The following is a 15,771-nucleotide window of genomic DNA, read 5'->3' as shown; positions in this document are numbered from 1 at the left end:
CCGCTCTGCGTGCCCGGAGAGGCGGAGGCTAGGTGGGGTGGGCAGGAAGGAAGCGTGGCCAAGGGAAGGCGATGCCTGTAGCACACCGGAAGTGGCCCCGGCGAACTGAGGCGACGTGTCGCTCCGGCGCGGGGTGGGTGCTTCCCGGCTCGGCTTTCGTGTCTGCGCAGCGGGTCTGGCTCGCGGAGCAGCAGCGTGGGGCGGCGGCGGCGGGGAAGGCGGAGGCCCGGGCGAGGGGCGGCCGAGGCCCAGGCCCCGGACATGGCTTCCTCCTCGGCCGAGACGGCGGAGCAGCTGCGGCGGCGGGTCCAGGAGCTGGAGCGGGAGCTGGCGCAGGAGCGGAGCCGGCGGGCCCCGGGAGGCAGCGCCGGGGGGGACGTGGGCGGCGGCGGCGGCGGAGGCCGGGTCCGCATCGACAAGATGAGCCCGGAGGTGGTGGATTCCAACCCGTACAGGTGAGCGCGGCCCCTGCAGAACCGCCGAGCTGGGTCCCCGGAGTGCGCGACTTCGATTGGCCCTGAGGCCGGCCTGGGCCGGGTGCCCCGTTTTCCCCCACCGCCTCCTTCCCCGACTCCCCGGGGTGTAAGAAGAGGTTTTTAAAGGGCCGGTCCAGGGGAGGATCCCGCCTAGAGCGGTTCTAGATCAGGTTGGTGTTCTCGCGGCTCGCTCCAGATGGAGGGTTCGCAGGGCGTGTTTAGCCTCGAGTATGCCTTTTCGACTAAAAAGGAAAAAAAAGATTCGTTCATTCATTTTTAACGTTCATTTGTTAAAATTTTCCGTTTCCAATGCTTTTGCTCCCTCCGGCCCCTTCCATACCCATTGAGAAGGCAAGCAGTATTGTACCCATTATACAGACGAAGTCGGGGAAAACATGTCCATATTTGGCCGTTCGTTAAACCAGTATGTACCTCAGGCTACTCTACAGGATTTCTCTGTGCAATTAGACCTTTACAAGTATTAGTGTACAGTTACGGCACTGTGCCACCTGCTTCAAGGGTACAAGAAAGCCTTGACTGGTAGGACCTGCTCTCAAGGACCTTAGAATCTATATTAGGAAAGAAGACGAATGAAACAATTAGCCAAAAACACGAGACTGGATTTTCCATTGAGTGCTAAACTCTCCTGTGTACTTCATGGATTTATGAATTTATGACTTTATGAATTGTAAAAGGGAAGATGGGTGAGAGCTGGAGGTGCGAACTGAAGAGAACAAGGAGTAGATTATGACCTAACTTATTTGGAAGTTTGGTCATCTTACTAAATGTTAAAAATGTTGATGAGAAAGTTAAAGAAAACTAATGAAATTCACTTTTGTCTTATTTTACCTAAACATTCAACACTTGTAACTTCCTCTTGCCTTTAAGAGGGCAAAAGGCAGATATATAAATCTGCTTGATCTCAGTGGGGGCATCCCATCATCTGCTGGAGATCATCACATTATCCTGTCTTTAAATTCTTAGGGTTAGAGCTGGAAGGAAGCTCAGGAGGTCATCTTGCCCAAACCTCTCGTTTGAAAGATGAGGAACCCAGGGCTCCGAGGAGTTTACTGACTTGCCCAAGGTCACACTGTAGTACAGCTCAGAATTGACCCCAGGTCTTCTGATCCACGGCCAACACTTTTCCCATGGTGCCCACATCCCTGGTTTGTGTTTTTGTTGTTTGTAAATGTTTTCTGGGCTCCAGAGCAGCACTCAGGCTGTTCATTGTGATCTTTACTTTCACCATTAAGACTCACCTGCAGACTTGTTAAGTTTTTTGTGTCTAGCACTCAGTACTGTACAACAGATCTAAGCTTAAAATGTTTTTGATTATTTTTAAAAATAATTTTTTCTTTTGTTTTGAAGTCGCCTGATGGCATTGAAACGAATGGGAATTGTGAAGGATTATGAGGTATTGTATTTATTTGACATTTTTGAAGATTTTGACCCAAAAATAATTTTTTGCAACTATTAAGAAGTATATTGATTAGAGTATTTTTAATGTACTTTTCACAGAAAATCCGCACCTTTGCTGTAGCAGTAGTAGGTGTTGGTGGAGTTGGTAGTGTTACTGCTGAAATGCTAACAAGATGTGGCATTGGTAAGGTAAAAGATGCTTTTCTAACTATCACATGATGAACCATTTACTCCTGGAGAAACAGGTACTGTCAGTATTATGTCATATAAGCACCCACACATACATGTACCCCCTATACTTGAAATAAGTTGAAGCTATTGAAATAAACATTTATTGTTTAAGTCCTAGTCTAGTGTTAAATTGTGGTGTGAAGTGAGCCTGTGTTCTGAGATGCTGGAACAGTACAGTGTAAAATTGGGCAGGTCCAAGTAGGCTGTCTGCTCCCTTGTTTTAGTGTGGTGGAATACTCATCTTCACAAGATTGGTAACCAAGAACTAATATATTTCACCATTGTGCCTCATGAATGAGGAGTTGTGATCTGTTAATGGAGGGAGTTATGATACCATTGAAATTTAGGCTTCCTCAATTTCTTAAAGTAAATTTTATTTCTGCAGTGATGTCACCTTCTATATTGAACAACTGATACCTACTTGTAACTACATATCCTCTATCTAATGATAAGAGAAATATGCGTACCAGTCTGAAGCATTTACTAATTCTTTGGGATAGGAACTATGAAAAACTTTTTTATAAACTATTAGAATAGGTGAACAAATGACTAAGTAACAAACCATTTCAGCTGAAAGTGTTAGGTTTAGAGTCAGAAGACATGGATTCAAATCCTGAATTGTGCCTTACTGCCTGTGTAACCTTGGGCAAACTTACCCCCTTCTGCACCTCATTTTCTTCATCTGTAAAATGTAAGGTTTGACCTTTGAAGTTCCTTCCAAATCTAAATTTATGATCACATAATATCTGTAAAATGAGGGATTTGTAGAGAAGTGTCAGAATTCAGTTAGAAATCTTCCTCCGCTCCCTGTGAATTTTGGTCCAGGCTTTTTCCTTACTCTTGAGTCTGACCTTGATATGTTCTGGTTTGGAACTGGGTCCTTTTTTTTAAAATCCTATTTTGTTATTCTAACATCTAAACATTATTAGGTTTTCTGAAAAAAAAAGTGGGGAGAAGAACTCCTTTTCCTCAAATTAGATTGATAGGTTGATCTAGTTTTCTAAAATATGCATTATTGGTTTTAAAATTTGTTGGTACCTTTGTTTTTTCAAGTTATTTTTTTTGATTTATGTCCTACACACACACACACACACACACACACACACACACACACACACAAACAAACACGCACGAAGAAGAATGATTTTGTGTTGGTTAAAGTCTAAGTTGTAGTTTAGAATTTCTTTTTTTCAGTCATGACATAAGCAGTATGTGTGTGTGTGTGTGTGTAAATGTGTGTATACACACACGAAGAAGAATGATTTTGTATTGGTTAAAGTCTAAGTTGTAGTTTAGAATTTCTTTTTTTCAGTCACGACATAAGCAGTATGTGTGTGTAAGTGTGTATACACAACACACATACATACACTCTACTGCAAGTATATTTTTGTTTAAATTATAGTGCACGTTTTTATCTTCTATCTAAAGACTTCACCACAGCTGATTGATTCTGTACAATGCTGTATATCAGAGAAAAAGAACTTGACCTAGCTCTTAAAGATTTAGGTTGCTAATTATGAAAATTTATGGTGACTTTTATTTATGTATAATGACATGGGGATGATGTGACCTCTTTATAAGAAGTCAGTCATCATGCTCTTCTTTCTGAGAGAGCTAAGTAGCTCCAGTATACCACCAGTATAAAGTCGACTCCACTTGTGACAAAGTCCTGCTGAAAATTCTTATGAACTTGCAATGAATTTTGAACAGATTTTCTTTGTGTTTCTTGATTCATCTTTTTAGCACTATTATTTGGGATTGAAATATAAGATTAAGAGTTGATTTTGTTTTTGTTGTTCTTGTACTTAGAATATCTTATACAAAATGGGTGCTTAAATACTTTTTGAGTGAGAATGAATAATCATTTATATTGTTTACATCTGATGAAACTTAGTTCATTTTTAACCCTATGAATGACTGGCACACATGAATTACTAATGAGGTGTTTATTCATAAAAATATTATTTATTATCTCTAGCTGTTACTATTTGATTATGACAAAGTGGAACTGGCCAACATGAATAGACTTTTCTTCCAGCCCCATCAAGCAGGATTAAGCAAAGTTCAAGCGGCAGAACATACTTTACGGTCAGTAGAATAGAAATTAAGTATTCATAATTAAGTGACATCTCCCAGTGTCTTGTATAAAAAGTTCACTTGGTGTCTGGATGTAGCTCTTGTGTTTTGTTTATAACTGTAGGTTTGACTCATATTCAGCAGCTAAAACCCTCCTGTGGCTTCTGCCTTAACAAGTTCAGTAGATATCCAGTAAATTCTTGCTGAATTTCAGTGAATGAGCAGCATTGTATCAGAAACTTTTCTGCAGATTGAAAGGGAGGGCTCACTCCTGCCCTATGAGTTAATCTCAGTTTTCATGAAGTATTTGTTTTTTTTATTTAAACTTTTACAAGGTCTATTTTTCACTGTTGTATTTGATATTTAACCGCTATCTGAGGTGGGAGAGAAAAGGAATAGCAAAATGATTCTTTTTTTTTTTTTATGATTACAAGTAAGCACTTCTAATTCTGGATTAGTACAAAATATTCTGGAACTCTTCCAACTCTTTTTTTTTTTTGTCCTCTTAATTTTTATTTTGTTCTCTGCCCCTACCAATGAGTTTTATTGTAATTATTTCCTTTTTCTTTCCTTAAGGAATATTAATCCTGATGTTCATTTTGAAGTATATAATTATAATATCACCACAGTGGACAACTTTCAACATTTCATGGATAGAATAAGGTAAAATATGCTTATTTAGAAATCTTCCATTGATACCTTTCCCCTTAATTTTAGTTTTGTGCTTGCTATCAAAATACCTTCTTTTGAGTTATTTACAGTCAGATAAGGATCTCAATAAGTAACATATGCTTTTTAAAAAATTGCATAATTTTTTGGCCTATCTTAAAATGATCCTTATAGGAAAGACCCAATTCATGCATTGCCTATTTAATTTCTTGTTTGTAGTTGTATTCAAAAAAATTTTTTTAAGCTAGAACATGAGACATTATAATAGGCTATTACAAGAGTCTACCAAGTATATTCAATTTTAATTATTGTATTTATTTTCTGGTATTTAAAGATTCACTATGGTCTGGATTATAGTTTCATTTGATAAGTGTGTTTGTGTGTGTTTGTGGTAAGGGGCTAATGCTAAAAAACTCTTTTCCATTTTGAGAGGCAGAAGGATCCAGGAAAGTAGGTTTGTAAACCTAATTCTGCCTTTCACCAGCAGTACTAGGATAGTGGTCACTTAACCTCTCTGAAACAGAGTTTCTCATATCTAGAATGCAGAAAATAATTCCTGCTTCTGTCATAAGGTTGTGTGAGGCTCAGATGAAAGCATGCATGTGAAAATGCTTTTAGGGGCAGGTTGGTGGCGCAGTGGATAGAGCACCAGCCCTGAAGTCAGGAGGACCTGAGTTCAAATCCGACCTCAGACCAAACACTTGACATGTACTTAGCTGTGTGACCTTGGGCAAGTCACTTAACCCCAATTGCCTCACTAGAAAAAAAAAAAAGAAAATGCTTTTAAACTGGAAAGTGCTCTGCAATGAAAGGTATTGAGTAATTTCAGTTAGTTAACAAGCATTGAGTGCTTGCTCTGTATTAGTACCATGGTAGAGTATAAAAAGAGACAAAAACAGTCCTTGTCCTCAGGAGCATACATTCTGTAACTATGGAGACTGGGACCTACTATGTCCCTAATAGGTAACTAGGTACATACAAGATACAGAGGATATGGAATGTAATCTGTAGAGAGGAAGGGGCTAGGAATAGTGGGGTCTGGGAAAAGCCTTCTCAGGAAGGTAGGAATTAAACTGATCTTTGAAGGAAGCCAGGGAAACTGAGGTAGAGGTGAGGAAGTGGAGCATTCCAGGCAGGGGGGACAGCCCCTGCAAAGGCCTGGAAGTGGGAGATGGGGTGTTATGTTAGGGAAATTGCAAGTCAGCCAGTGTGGCTGGATCATAGAGTAAATGGGGGGAAGTCAGGTCTAAAAACTGGTGAGGTTGGAAGGGGCTGGGTTATGAAGACCTATCAGGGCCAAATAGGAATTTATATTTGATCCTGAGGGAATAGGGATCCACCGGAACTCTCTGGCTGGAGGGTTGGTGGTGGTCAGACCTGTGTGTCAGAAAACCACTTTGGCACCTGAGAGGAGGGTGGATTGGAGAAGACGGAGCGGCCTGAGACAGAGCAATGAGAAGCCATTTCAGGAGTCGATTGTTGAGGTGATGATGGCATGAATGAGACTTGTGGCTGTAGGAGTGGAGGAGAGACTTGTATGAGAGGTATCGGGAAGGTAGAAACAAGATTGGGTAATAGATTAGGTGTGGGGGGTGAGCCTTGGCACTGAGCTTGTGGGTGCTGACCTTGACAGTGATATACAGGTTTAGAAGGGGAGGCAGTGTTTGGGGGGGCAGACAATGAGTTCTCTTTGGGGTATATTGATTTTGCAATGCCTGTGGGACCTCCAGTTTTGAGATGTTTAAGAGGAAATTGGAAATTCACAGCTAGCTCAGAAAAGAGACCAGGGCTGGATATATAGATCCATGAGATGATGATTGAACCCTTAGGAGCAGATGAGGTCACAGGATGACATAATCTAGAGCACTGGGGTTAAACCCACATGGAAATATATCCCTGTGGGCTGTGTATTGACTTAGAAAACCACAAATTACAGTTATCTATGTTGTATTTTGTTGATTTTTAAAAAAATATTTCTGAGTTACAGTTTAATCTGGTTTGGGCCTACTCAGGAGTATTGTGGGCTACTGCACAATATAAAGCTAGGTACATACATACTCTACCTGTGGCATAGAATATAAAGAGAAAGGGGCCCAGGACAGACCCTTCAGGGATACCCTTGGTTAGTTGGTGTGGCATGGTTGAAGAACCAGCAAAGGAGACTGAGAGGACACATAGGGGAACAGGGGAGAGCAATTTCAGAAAGACCTCGAGGAGATAGTGTACAGGAAGAGAAGGTGATCTACAGTGTCAGATGCTGCAGAAAGGTCAAGAAATGTAAGGATTGAGAAAAGGCCATTTGGAAAACATATGACTAGATTACCATGAAAGAAGAGGAGGTAACAACGTGGTAGAAGATTTAATATTTTATTACCTTCAACGTAACAAAATACGAATCATCGTCTCTGCTTAAGATATTGTAAATGTTATGAATTAGTGCCCTCTATGTATACTTGCTATCTATTAGAATGTTGTATTCTGTATCCAGTTAAAATTTTTTTTCTTATTTTTTTCTTTTGATTAGTAATGGCGGCTTGGAAAGCGGGAAACCTGTTGACCTAGTTCTGAGCTGTGTGGACAACTTTGAAGCTCGAATGGCAATTAATACAGTGAGTACTTTATTTAGTCCACAAAGGACATGATACTGCATGCATTTGGCTTAATATGTGTTCTGTTGATATGTCTTAATTCCTATCTGAGCAATAAATGATTTTGTATGAGCCCTAAATCTGAAGTGTTCTAAAATTTTTTATCTTTAAACTAATTTCTTAGATTATTAAAAAAAATTTTTGAAATACCCATATCTGTGGATATTTTTCTAGCTTTTTGCTCTCTTTCTCTCTCTCTCTTTCCCTCTCTCTCTCTATATATAGAGAGAGATAGCACATTCTGCAATATTACTCAGTAGCTCAAGCAAAAATATCTAATCTGGTTGAAGACCCCTTGTTTCTAAGGGTGTGTGTGTGTGTATGTACACAGATGTACATACATATGTGCGTGCATGTGTGCAATTGTGCAATCACACACATACTTCTCAGATGTATTGTTATTATCTTTTTAATGTATGGACTAAAACAAATTTCTGTAACATAGTATGATAAAACAGATGATTGCACATGAAGTTGCAAATATGCTGTGTACAACTTGTTCATTTCAAATATATTTCAGATGTATTATTTAAAAGATATATATGTATATTTTGATAGAACTGTTTTACAGTAGTACTTATTTGTGAGAGCTTGAATTTTCTTGACATCTTAAAATGTGTAAATTGCTATGAAGATGGTGTTTCTCAATATCATGAACTCTTTACTGTTGAATTATTAGAGTATTTTTTTTCCTTTATCAAAGTGCATTATTATTTTCTTAATTGCTGCTAGGATTCTTTTGGAGAAGATTTTTACATCTACTGATAATTTCAGAAGTGTTAATAATTAGTAAACCATATTATGCTCTATAACTAATATTTTTAATAGAATGGAAAAACTAAATGTAATCATCATTACAAATCATAACTTTTTGCTTTGACTATGATACAAATAGATTTAATTTTAAAATATATATATATATGGCATATGTGTATAGATCCTCATTTTTCATGAAAATAACATATGTAGTAAATTCTAGCCTTTTATTCACAGCTGTGACTTCATTCTACTTAGGCTTGTAATGAACTTGGGCAAACATGGATGGAATCTGGGGTCAGTGAAAACGCAGTCTCAGGGCACATACAACTTATCATTCCTGGGGAGTCTGCTTGTTTTGCGGTATGTACTACTGTTGTTTGATGTCCATTTTTAGGTTCTACAATTTTTAAAATGTAAAATTAAAACTAGAGAGAGTTGGGAGAGAAAACATAATCTTAATTTCATGTATTTCTATTTATGCATCTCTTTTACTTATTCTTTTAAAATAACCTTGCCTTTTTTTCCTTTTCCTTAAAGTGTGCTCCTCCACTGGTAGTAGCTGAGAATATTGATGAAAAGACACTAAAAAGAGAAGGAGTTTGTGCAGCTAGTCTTCCCACTACCATGGGAGTGGTTGCTGGAATTCTTGTACAAAATGTGTTAAAGTGAGTGCTAGAAAAAATGTCTGAATTGTCTTTTGTATATGTAGTATAAAAGTATATAAGTAGTACCTATGAGAAGTTGAACTGGATAGAAAGATCATCAAGAGACTGATTTTCTTAAGTCTATAGTTAGGGGTAGCTTATAGACATTGGGGTCTTTATGGAACACTGATTTTTCTTCTTTAAGTGTGACCAGGTGTCCCAATTTTCTTTAAATAAAAATTATTTTAAAAAAACAACTATTAATTATGGTAAGACCTTTACCTTCTGACACCAGAACATAGCCAAGGACCAAGAAGCAAGCTGTCAGTGTTTCTCAGCGGCATCAGCAGATTGGTCACAGAGTTGATGTGCCTTACTTGTAATCAGATTCTTCAGGCCCTGTTCAGAGCCCCTTTACTCTTAATATTACACATAAGTGTATTGGTAGTGGTTTTCAGGACTCCCATGTCCACAGTAAATTAGAAGTACAAATTGGATGGAAGATCTGCAGCAGCCAGTGTGCTGCTAGTAATAACTGACTCTAAGGAAGCAGGCCAGAAAGAACAGTAACAACAAACGCCACCCATACGCCATGATCTAGGACGGTGCCTGGGGCCTCTGAGTCTAGGAGCGCATAGACCTCCGTGTCTCCGCAGGCCTCTGGTGTTCATAACGTGACCCAGAATGATCAAGAAAAGCATAAAAAATGTTTAGTAGGTTCTGGTTAAGAGGCATCAAAAAAGATGCTTTAAGTAGTAAGAGCCCTCTGGAAAATTTAAACAGTTCATTTTCCTGATGGGACTTCAATGTTTAAAGGTCCCTGCAGCTGCTGGCAGTTTGGTATTAGAAAGTCTGTCTACTTAGGCCCATAAAGGTCTTCTTACACACTTTTGGAGCTTACTCTGCTTCAAGTCCCTGCCGTCTGTTGTTTCCTGGTATTAGGTGAACCTCAGAGCTTGATGCCACACCCACTTCTTTCTTTAGGCATTGAGCATTTCGTTGTCTGCTTACTTTGGCCTGCTAGGTCACACTGGATGGGGGTGCTGTAAAGGGGACTGCTTCACTATTGAAGTTTCCCTTCCAGGTTCCCTCATGTTGCTTTTTAAAAAGGATTACGTCTGGCTCCCACTGAAGAAGACGCTTCCCTGAATTAGCCCTTCTCCTTTGACCTTCAATTTCTGTGACGATAGACCCAAAGTGTGCCCGCTTCTGGGCTGCATTGTCTTTGAGTTGGGCCTGCTCCTAGTCTCCTTCCTGGGCTCGGGGGCCATTCAACATTTGGTGGCTTTTCCCTCCCTCAGGCCTGCTAGTTTTTTCTTTACTTAAGTACTTTTACATTTTATATGCATTGTAAATCTATTTTGAATATGACAGCACATAACTACTAGACAGGACTTTGTCTCTCTAGTACCCTAAACTATGGTACTCTAGGGAGGAACCCACAACGTGCCACTTTTCATTGGTAGAGGAAATTTTTCATGAATAACTTAAGTCACTGATCTATTCAAAGTATGAAAAAACCCCATGTATAATTTTTTAAAATTGCTATTTAATCATGTTCATACACTAATGTGAAAAAATATTGTATTTCCTTTATGAAAGCTTTCATTAATCTGCTTTAATTAATACATAAGAATAATTTGTAACTTTGCCTATTGTATCTAAATGAATGCTTAAAAAGTTTGTGTTTTAAACTCACAGTTATACATTTTGTTATAGGAGACCTCTTACCCTCCCTGGGGCTCAGTTTCTTCATTTATAAAATGAGGGGGTTAGATTAGATGGCCTCAGAATGAGGTTCCTTTTGGCTCCAGATTTAAAGTCTTATGAACTCAGCCCAGTCTATGTGAGTGTATGTGTATGCATGCTTACACTTTTTTCAACCCAGCTGTATTTGTTCTTTTTTCTTCCAAAAACTAGGTTTCTGTTAAATTTTGGTACTGTGAGTTTTTACCTGGGTTATAATGCAATGCAAGATTTCTTTCCCACCATGTCCATGAAGCCAAATCCTCAGTGTGATGACAGAAACTGCAGGAAGCAACAGGAGGAATATAAGGTAAGCTCTTGTTCCTGAGGATTATTGAAGGGACATTTATTCATAGGAAAATGCTGAAAACTTACAATAAACCAAGAGCTTGTTTAGGCTTGGAATCCTGGGAGAAAAGAAGAGTTTACTGTTGAATGAAAGCAATTTTTAAAAAATTAAATGAAGTTAATTACATTTATGTTGTGTTCTTGTTAAATTTGCTTTAGTGGCTTTTAAAAAATCTTTTCTAAAGAAGCTTCTATAAGCTGATCAGTTGCTATAACAGAATTTAAAACTCTTTAGTTCTAGAGTTCATAAAGACTGGTAATCTAAGGAACATATTGGTACTAAATTTCCACAGAAAAAAATTGCAGCTCTACCCAAACAAGAGGTTGTTGAACAAGAAGAAGAAGAAATACTTCATGAGGACAATGATTGGGGTAGGTGTTCAATCAGGAATTAAGTAGTAGTAGCAGAAACCCAACCCCATCTGTCACAAGCTATCTTGCATAGCCCTTTTAGGATTTTATCTTTGCTAAAGAAATCCCTATTTTTCCAAGCTACTCAGAAATAAGCATCAAATGTCATTCTCCAGGTATCGAGTTAGTGTCTGAGATTTCAGAAGAGGAGCTCAAAGATGCTTCTGGTCCTCTTCCTGACTTGCCTGAAGGCATTACAGTGGCATACACAGTTCCAAAAAAGGTACTTCTAAAAAATGAGCATGATTTAGGAAATAAGGTCACATTAACAAGCAGAATGTGGAAATGTTTTGCATGACTTCATATATATAACAGGTATAGTATTTCTTGCCTTCTGAGAGGGTGGAGGGAGAGAGAACTTGGAACTGAAAATAAAAATTTAAAAAATAAACACTTTTTAAAAATCTACAAGCATGGGAAACCTTTATTGTCAAAAGAAAGTTTTTTGCTTTCTAATAATCTTTCATACTAAAAATAAATCTCCCCACTACTACCTTGCCTTAAAGACATTTTTTTTTTTGGCTGCAATCATTGTGAGGTAGGAGTTATTAATACTGGCTTAAATGGCTTTGTTCTATATGTAGTATATTTTCAAGTTTATTGATATTGAGAAAATAATTGTGTTTATTTCCTTTATAATATATCAAGTATTATCTGATGACTTCTTATTAAAGTAAGCGATTGTTTTTGTTCAGTACTGATGTTTTAACTAGTGAACCATTTAAGATTTCTGGATTTTGTAATTCAGAAGGTTGATAGGACAGTAATGGAGATTGGTTTTTTTGGCCTGTCTTTTAAAAGTGGGTGTATTTTTAATCTATGGGGTTTATATAATTTGAGGTGAGAAGTTTTGGTCATGTATTCCTGAACAGCAGGAAATGCATAATCTGTTTTCATTTAGTTTTTTTTTTTCTTCCCCATTTGATAATAGGCAGAAGATGCCCTGCCTGGGGGGGAATCAGTGGAAGATTCTGGGGAGAGTTTGGAAGAACTTATGGCCAAGATGAAGAACATGTAGTGTTGTTTCACCTTCTGCCTTCTGGAGAAACTGAAGAAATAAACTTTAGAAGCGTTGGGAATTCCTGCATTGCTAGTAAAGCATACAGTGGCTTCATTTGATATGTAGTCTTTATTGGTACTGTATCTTCCTTTTTGAAATGAAGAGTACCTTGATTTGATTTCTTTTGTTCATCCGAAGAGTCCTCAGACTGTGAAGAAGGAGCTGTAAGAGACTGAGACATTTTTTTTCAGATCTAGCCACTGAGATATTAGTCTTTAGGCCCCAAATAAGAAGGTCAAGGTAAATAAAAAAAATAAAAGAAACCCATACTACCTTAAGGTTTAGAGGCCAGTTACAGTTAAGATTAAGGAGTTGTCTTTGTTGCACCTTGATAGCATATGACCTAAAATATTGAAATGGGAAATAAATTTTTTGAAATTTAAAAATATTAGTATATGATGTTGAAATAAAGACAATGATCAGTATAAACCAGGTGGTGGTTCTTAGGAAAGCTACAAGGAAAGTTGGAGAGAAATTAGCATTTAACCAATGCTGTATCTGATGGGACATGAATATCTGGTCACTAAGAAGGCAAACTGTATGCTAGCTAAGGTTATGTCATATCCTGGATGAGTTCTTGCAAGATGATTCCCTATTCTGTCTAAACATACATTTAGCAGCCTTCTGAATATTTTTCACCTTTAATATTTTACTTTTATTTCTTAGATACCTAGATACTAGGAAAAAGAAGCACTGGATAATCTCTGTATAGCCTCTGTGTTAATTTGACTTTGTAGTTGGGCATTGTGATTTAGTTATCTTAGATCCTAGATGAGTTGAATATTGAAATTTCAGACTTGCACAGCTTAGACACAAAAAACCTTTAATTGTGATCGCATCAGGAGGGATGCTCAACTGGAAATTGCTTATTGTTTTTACCCATTACAACAGTCCTATTCACAAATGTCAGTTTTTAATGGACTAGTCAGACACAGATGAAACAGACCAATAATGGCCTGGTTGAAAGAAATGGTTTTTTTTAAAACAAATAATATAGTTATTATTTATTAATATACTATTGCTATATTGTTTCCATTGCTGTTTAAATCATGTTTTTTAAATGTAAATACAGCTTTCCTTCTAATACTCTAATGAAAGCAGTATTTTTAACTTTTTGGCTTTGAAAAAATATCCATATCCAAACTGAGTCTAGTGAAAGAAAATTCTGATAATTTACTGATTAAGAACATGTCACATATAAAGTGCAAAAAGCTTAAAAACCGCAGTAAATTTTTTCAGAAAGATAAACCTCCTGTCTAGCGTCGTGACGGTTTATCTTTTGATGTTCCAAGGCTGTCTTGGTGATTATCATCATATAATAGTGAAGGGAGGAAAACTGGGACACTGTACTGTCTTTCCTGGGGTACTTCGTTCTGTACCTCACCTTATTGCAAACAGTCTCCTTTAGTTCATAGGAATATTATGAGAATCAGGTAATCTCTGTGAAATGTTTATTTCCTTGGAAATTACTGCATTGACATTGTAAGGTTTTACTTACTTATTTTTAAAATATGAACTCTGATGTGATACATGTGTTCTGAAAGTAGAAATATAATTGGTTAACAATGTTTAATATAGGCTTTTTATGTACTGTATTACTCTTACTATATTTTGTGTGGACTTGTGATTTCATTACTGGATAGATTTCTCAGTGTGGAAGCTTCCTTTCACCATTGAAGATGGTGATCTGTAACACTGGTCTGTAACTCAGTCTTAGCCATGTGGGAAAACTGAGAGGTTAAGATTTGTTTATGGTCATACTGTTATTATGTGTCTAAAGCAGGCCTTGAACCCAGGTCATCCTGACTTTACCGTATTGCCTCTCAGTACTTTATTGCATAAAGTTTCTGCAAATTAGAAAAAAAAAAGGGGTTAATATATTATTACACTTTATTCAAACAAATTTTGATTAGAAATATCATCTGAGGAGTTGTGCTATCTCTTAAAAAAAAAACCTTAAGAATTGAAACTGACTTTCCCCATCATCATTTTCCAGTTTGTTATAAATGTGCATTTATTTATATAGTTCCTAAAACTATATAAATAAATGCACATTTACAGTATCACAATTAATAAATACAAACAATATGAAATAAAATTTGAAATAATCATAAAATCAAAACCATTTAAATATTAGATACTAAACCTTGTGTCTCACTTTAATATTAATATTAATTGTCGATCCACCAAATTGTAAGAAATAAAGTTTAAGCACTTACATAATTTGTGTTCCTTCCCAGCTTTTTTCATACAAGTGAAATATAGAATATGTCCATATGTAATACATGCAATGCATACATACATATATATTTAATGTTTAACATTAAGAAGTATATCTTTAATGTACACATCCACACAATCGTTCAGTACTGCTGGAAAACAAATGCCAGGTTGTAATGGATTGTCCCTGACATGGAGGTCCAGTGCTTTAATTTTCAACTCAGGTGTAGCTTTTCTAGCTTGTTTTCCCATAATGAGATTCTCAGATCTTTAGTTTGAAATAAAGGAGAAGGTAGCCAGTTCTTTCTGGGCATAACGTCCCTCTCTCCCAAGCTGGACTTCTTTGTATCAGGAACAGTGACAGAGCAATCAATATTATATTTGAGATGAAATCAAAATATTAAAATGAGTTTTTTAAAAAATTTTTTACTCATTTTGAACTTAAATACAAAAAGGAAAAAAAAACCATTTCCATGTACATAGCACAACACAAAAAGAACATTCCATATGAAACCATGAATCTCCATTTCACAGTTTGCTTTTTTTTTTGGAAAACTATGTAATAAATACTACATAATCATTTTCAAAACTACCCTGTTCTTTTGTGCTTCCTTCTGAGTTTTCTTTTGTTCTCTTCTGTGTCCTTTTTTTCTCCCTTCACACGCTGCACTAGAGAAAACCACCATTAGACACAAATGTGCATAATACATATGTATATGTAAAATCATACTATACATCTATTTATCAGTTCTTTCTCTGGAAGTGGATAGCATCTTTCTTCATAGGTCCTTTGTAGTTGATTTGCATATTTATATTACTAAAGATAACTTAGCCATTCACAGTTTTTTGAACAGTATTGCTGTTACTATGTCCAATGTTCTTGGTTCTGTTCATTTCACTCTTCATTATTTCATGCAGGTCTTTCCTTGTTTTTTTAAGCTTTGGGGGGTTTGTGCAGCTGTTTTCAGAGATTACTTCTAAGGACCTGTAAATTTTCAGTTCTTCCAAGGTGGTATGGTAAAGGGTGAGGTGTTTACTCCTTTCCTGGCCTATGCTCTGGTCTG

The 15,771-nt window shown here is 37.3% G+C and overlaps 1 protein-coding gene across 1 annotated transcript; it reads left to right on the top strand.

Annotated features, from left to right (window-relative positions):
* The first annotated feature begins 357 nt into the window (after positions 1 to 357).
* Positions 358 to 14,710, top strand: UBA5 (ubiquitin like modifier activating enzyme 5). The gene is made up of 12 exons (XM_027872436.1): positions 358 to 455; positions 1,845 to 1,890; positions 1,995 to 2,084; positions 4,105 to 4,214; positions 4,779 to 4,865; positions 7,396 to 7,480; positions 8,534 to 8,638; positions 8,816 to 8,943; positions 10,843 to 10,978; positions 11,310 to 11,388; positions 11,544 to 11,650; positions 12,359 to 14,710. Exons 1-12 carry the CDS (start codon positions 421 to 423, stop codon positions 12,443 to 12,445), a joined length of 1,095 nt encoding a protein of 364 aa, XP_027728237.1. The 5' UTR covers positions 358 to 420; the 3' UTR covers positions 12,446 to 14,710.
* Positions 14,711 to 15,771: the final 1,061 nt, after the last annotated feature.

The sequence above is a fragment of the Vombatus ursinus genome, unplaced genomic scaffold, assembly GCF_900497805.2.
Source record: "Vombatus ursinus unplaced genomic scaffold, bare-nosed wombat genome assembly UNPS02014799.1, whole genome shotgun sequence".
Classification (NCBI taxonomy): domain Eukaryota; kingdom Metazoa; phylum Chordata; class Mammalia; order Diprotodontia; family Vombatidae; genus Vombatus; species Vombatus ursinus.
Note: the sequence above shows the minus strand (reverse complement) of the source record. Positions and strands in the feature narration are given on the sequence as shown.

Excerpts from the sequence above, each read along its gene's own strand:
- UBA5 (XM_027872436.1), top strand. The coding sequence starts at position 421 with ATGAGCCCGGAGGTGGTGGATTCCAACCCGTACAG. Across the intron at positions 456-1,844 it reads GTGGATTCCAACCCGTACAG|TCGCCTGATGGCATTGAAAC; the intron begins GTGAGCGCGGCC and ends TTTGTTTTGAAG. Across the intron at positions 11,651-12,358 it reads CATACACAGTTCCAAAAAAG|GCAGAAGATGCCCTGCCTGG; the intron begins GTACTTCTAAAA and ends ATTTGATAATAG.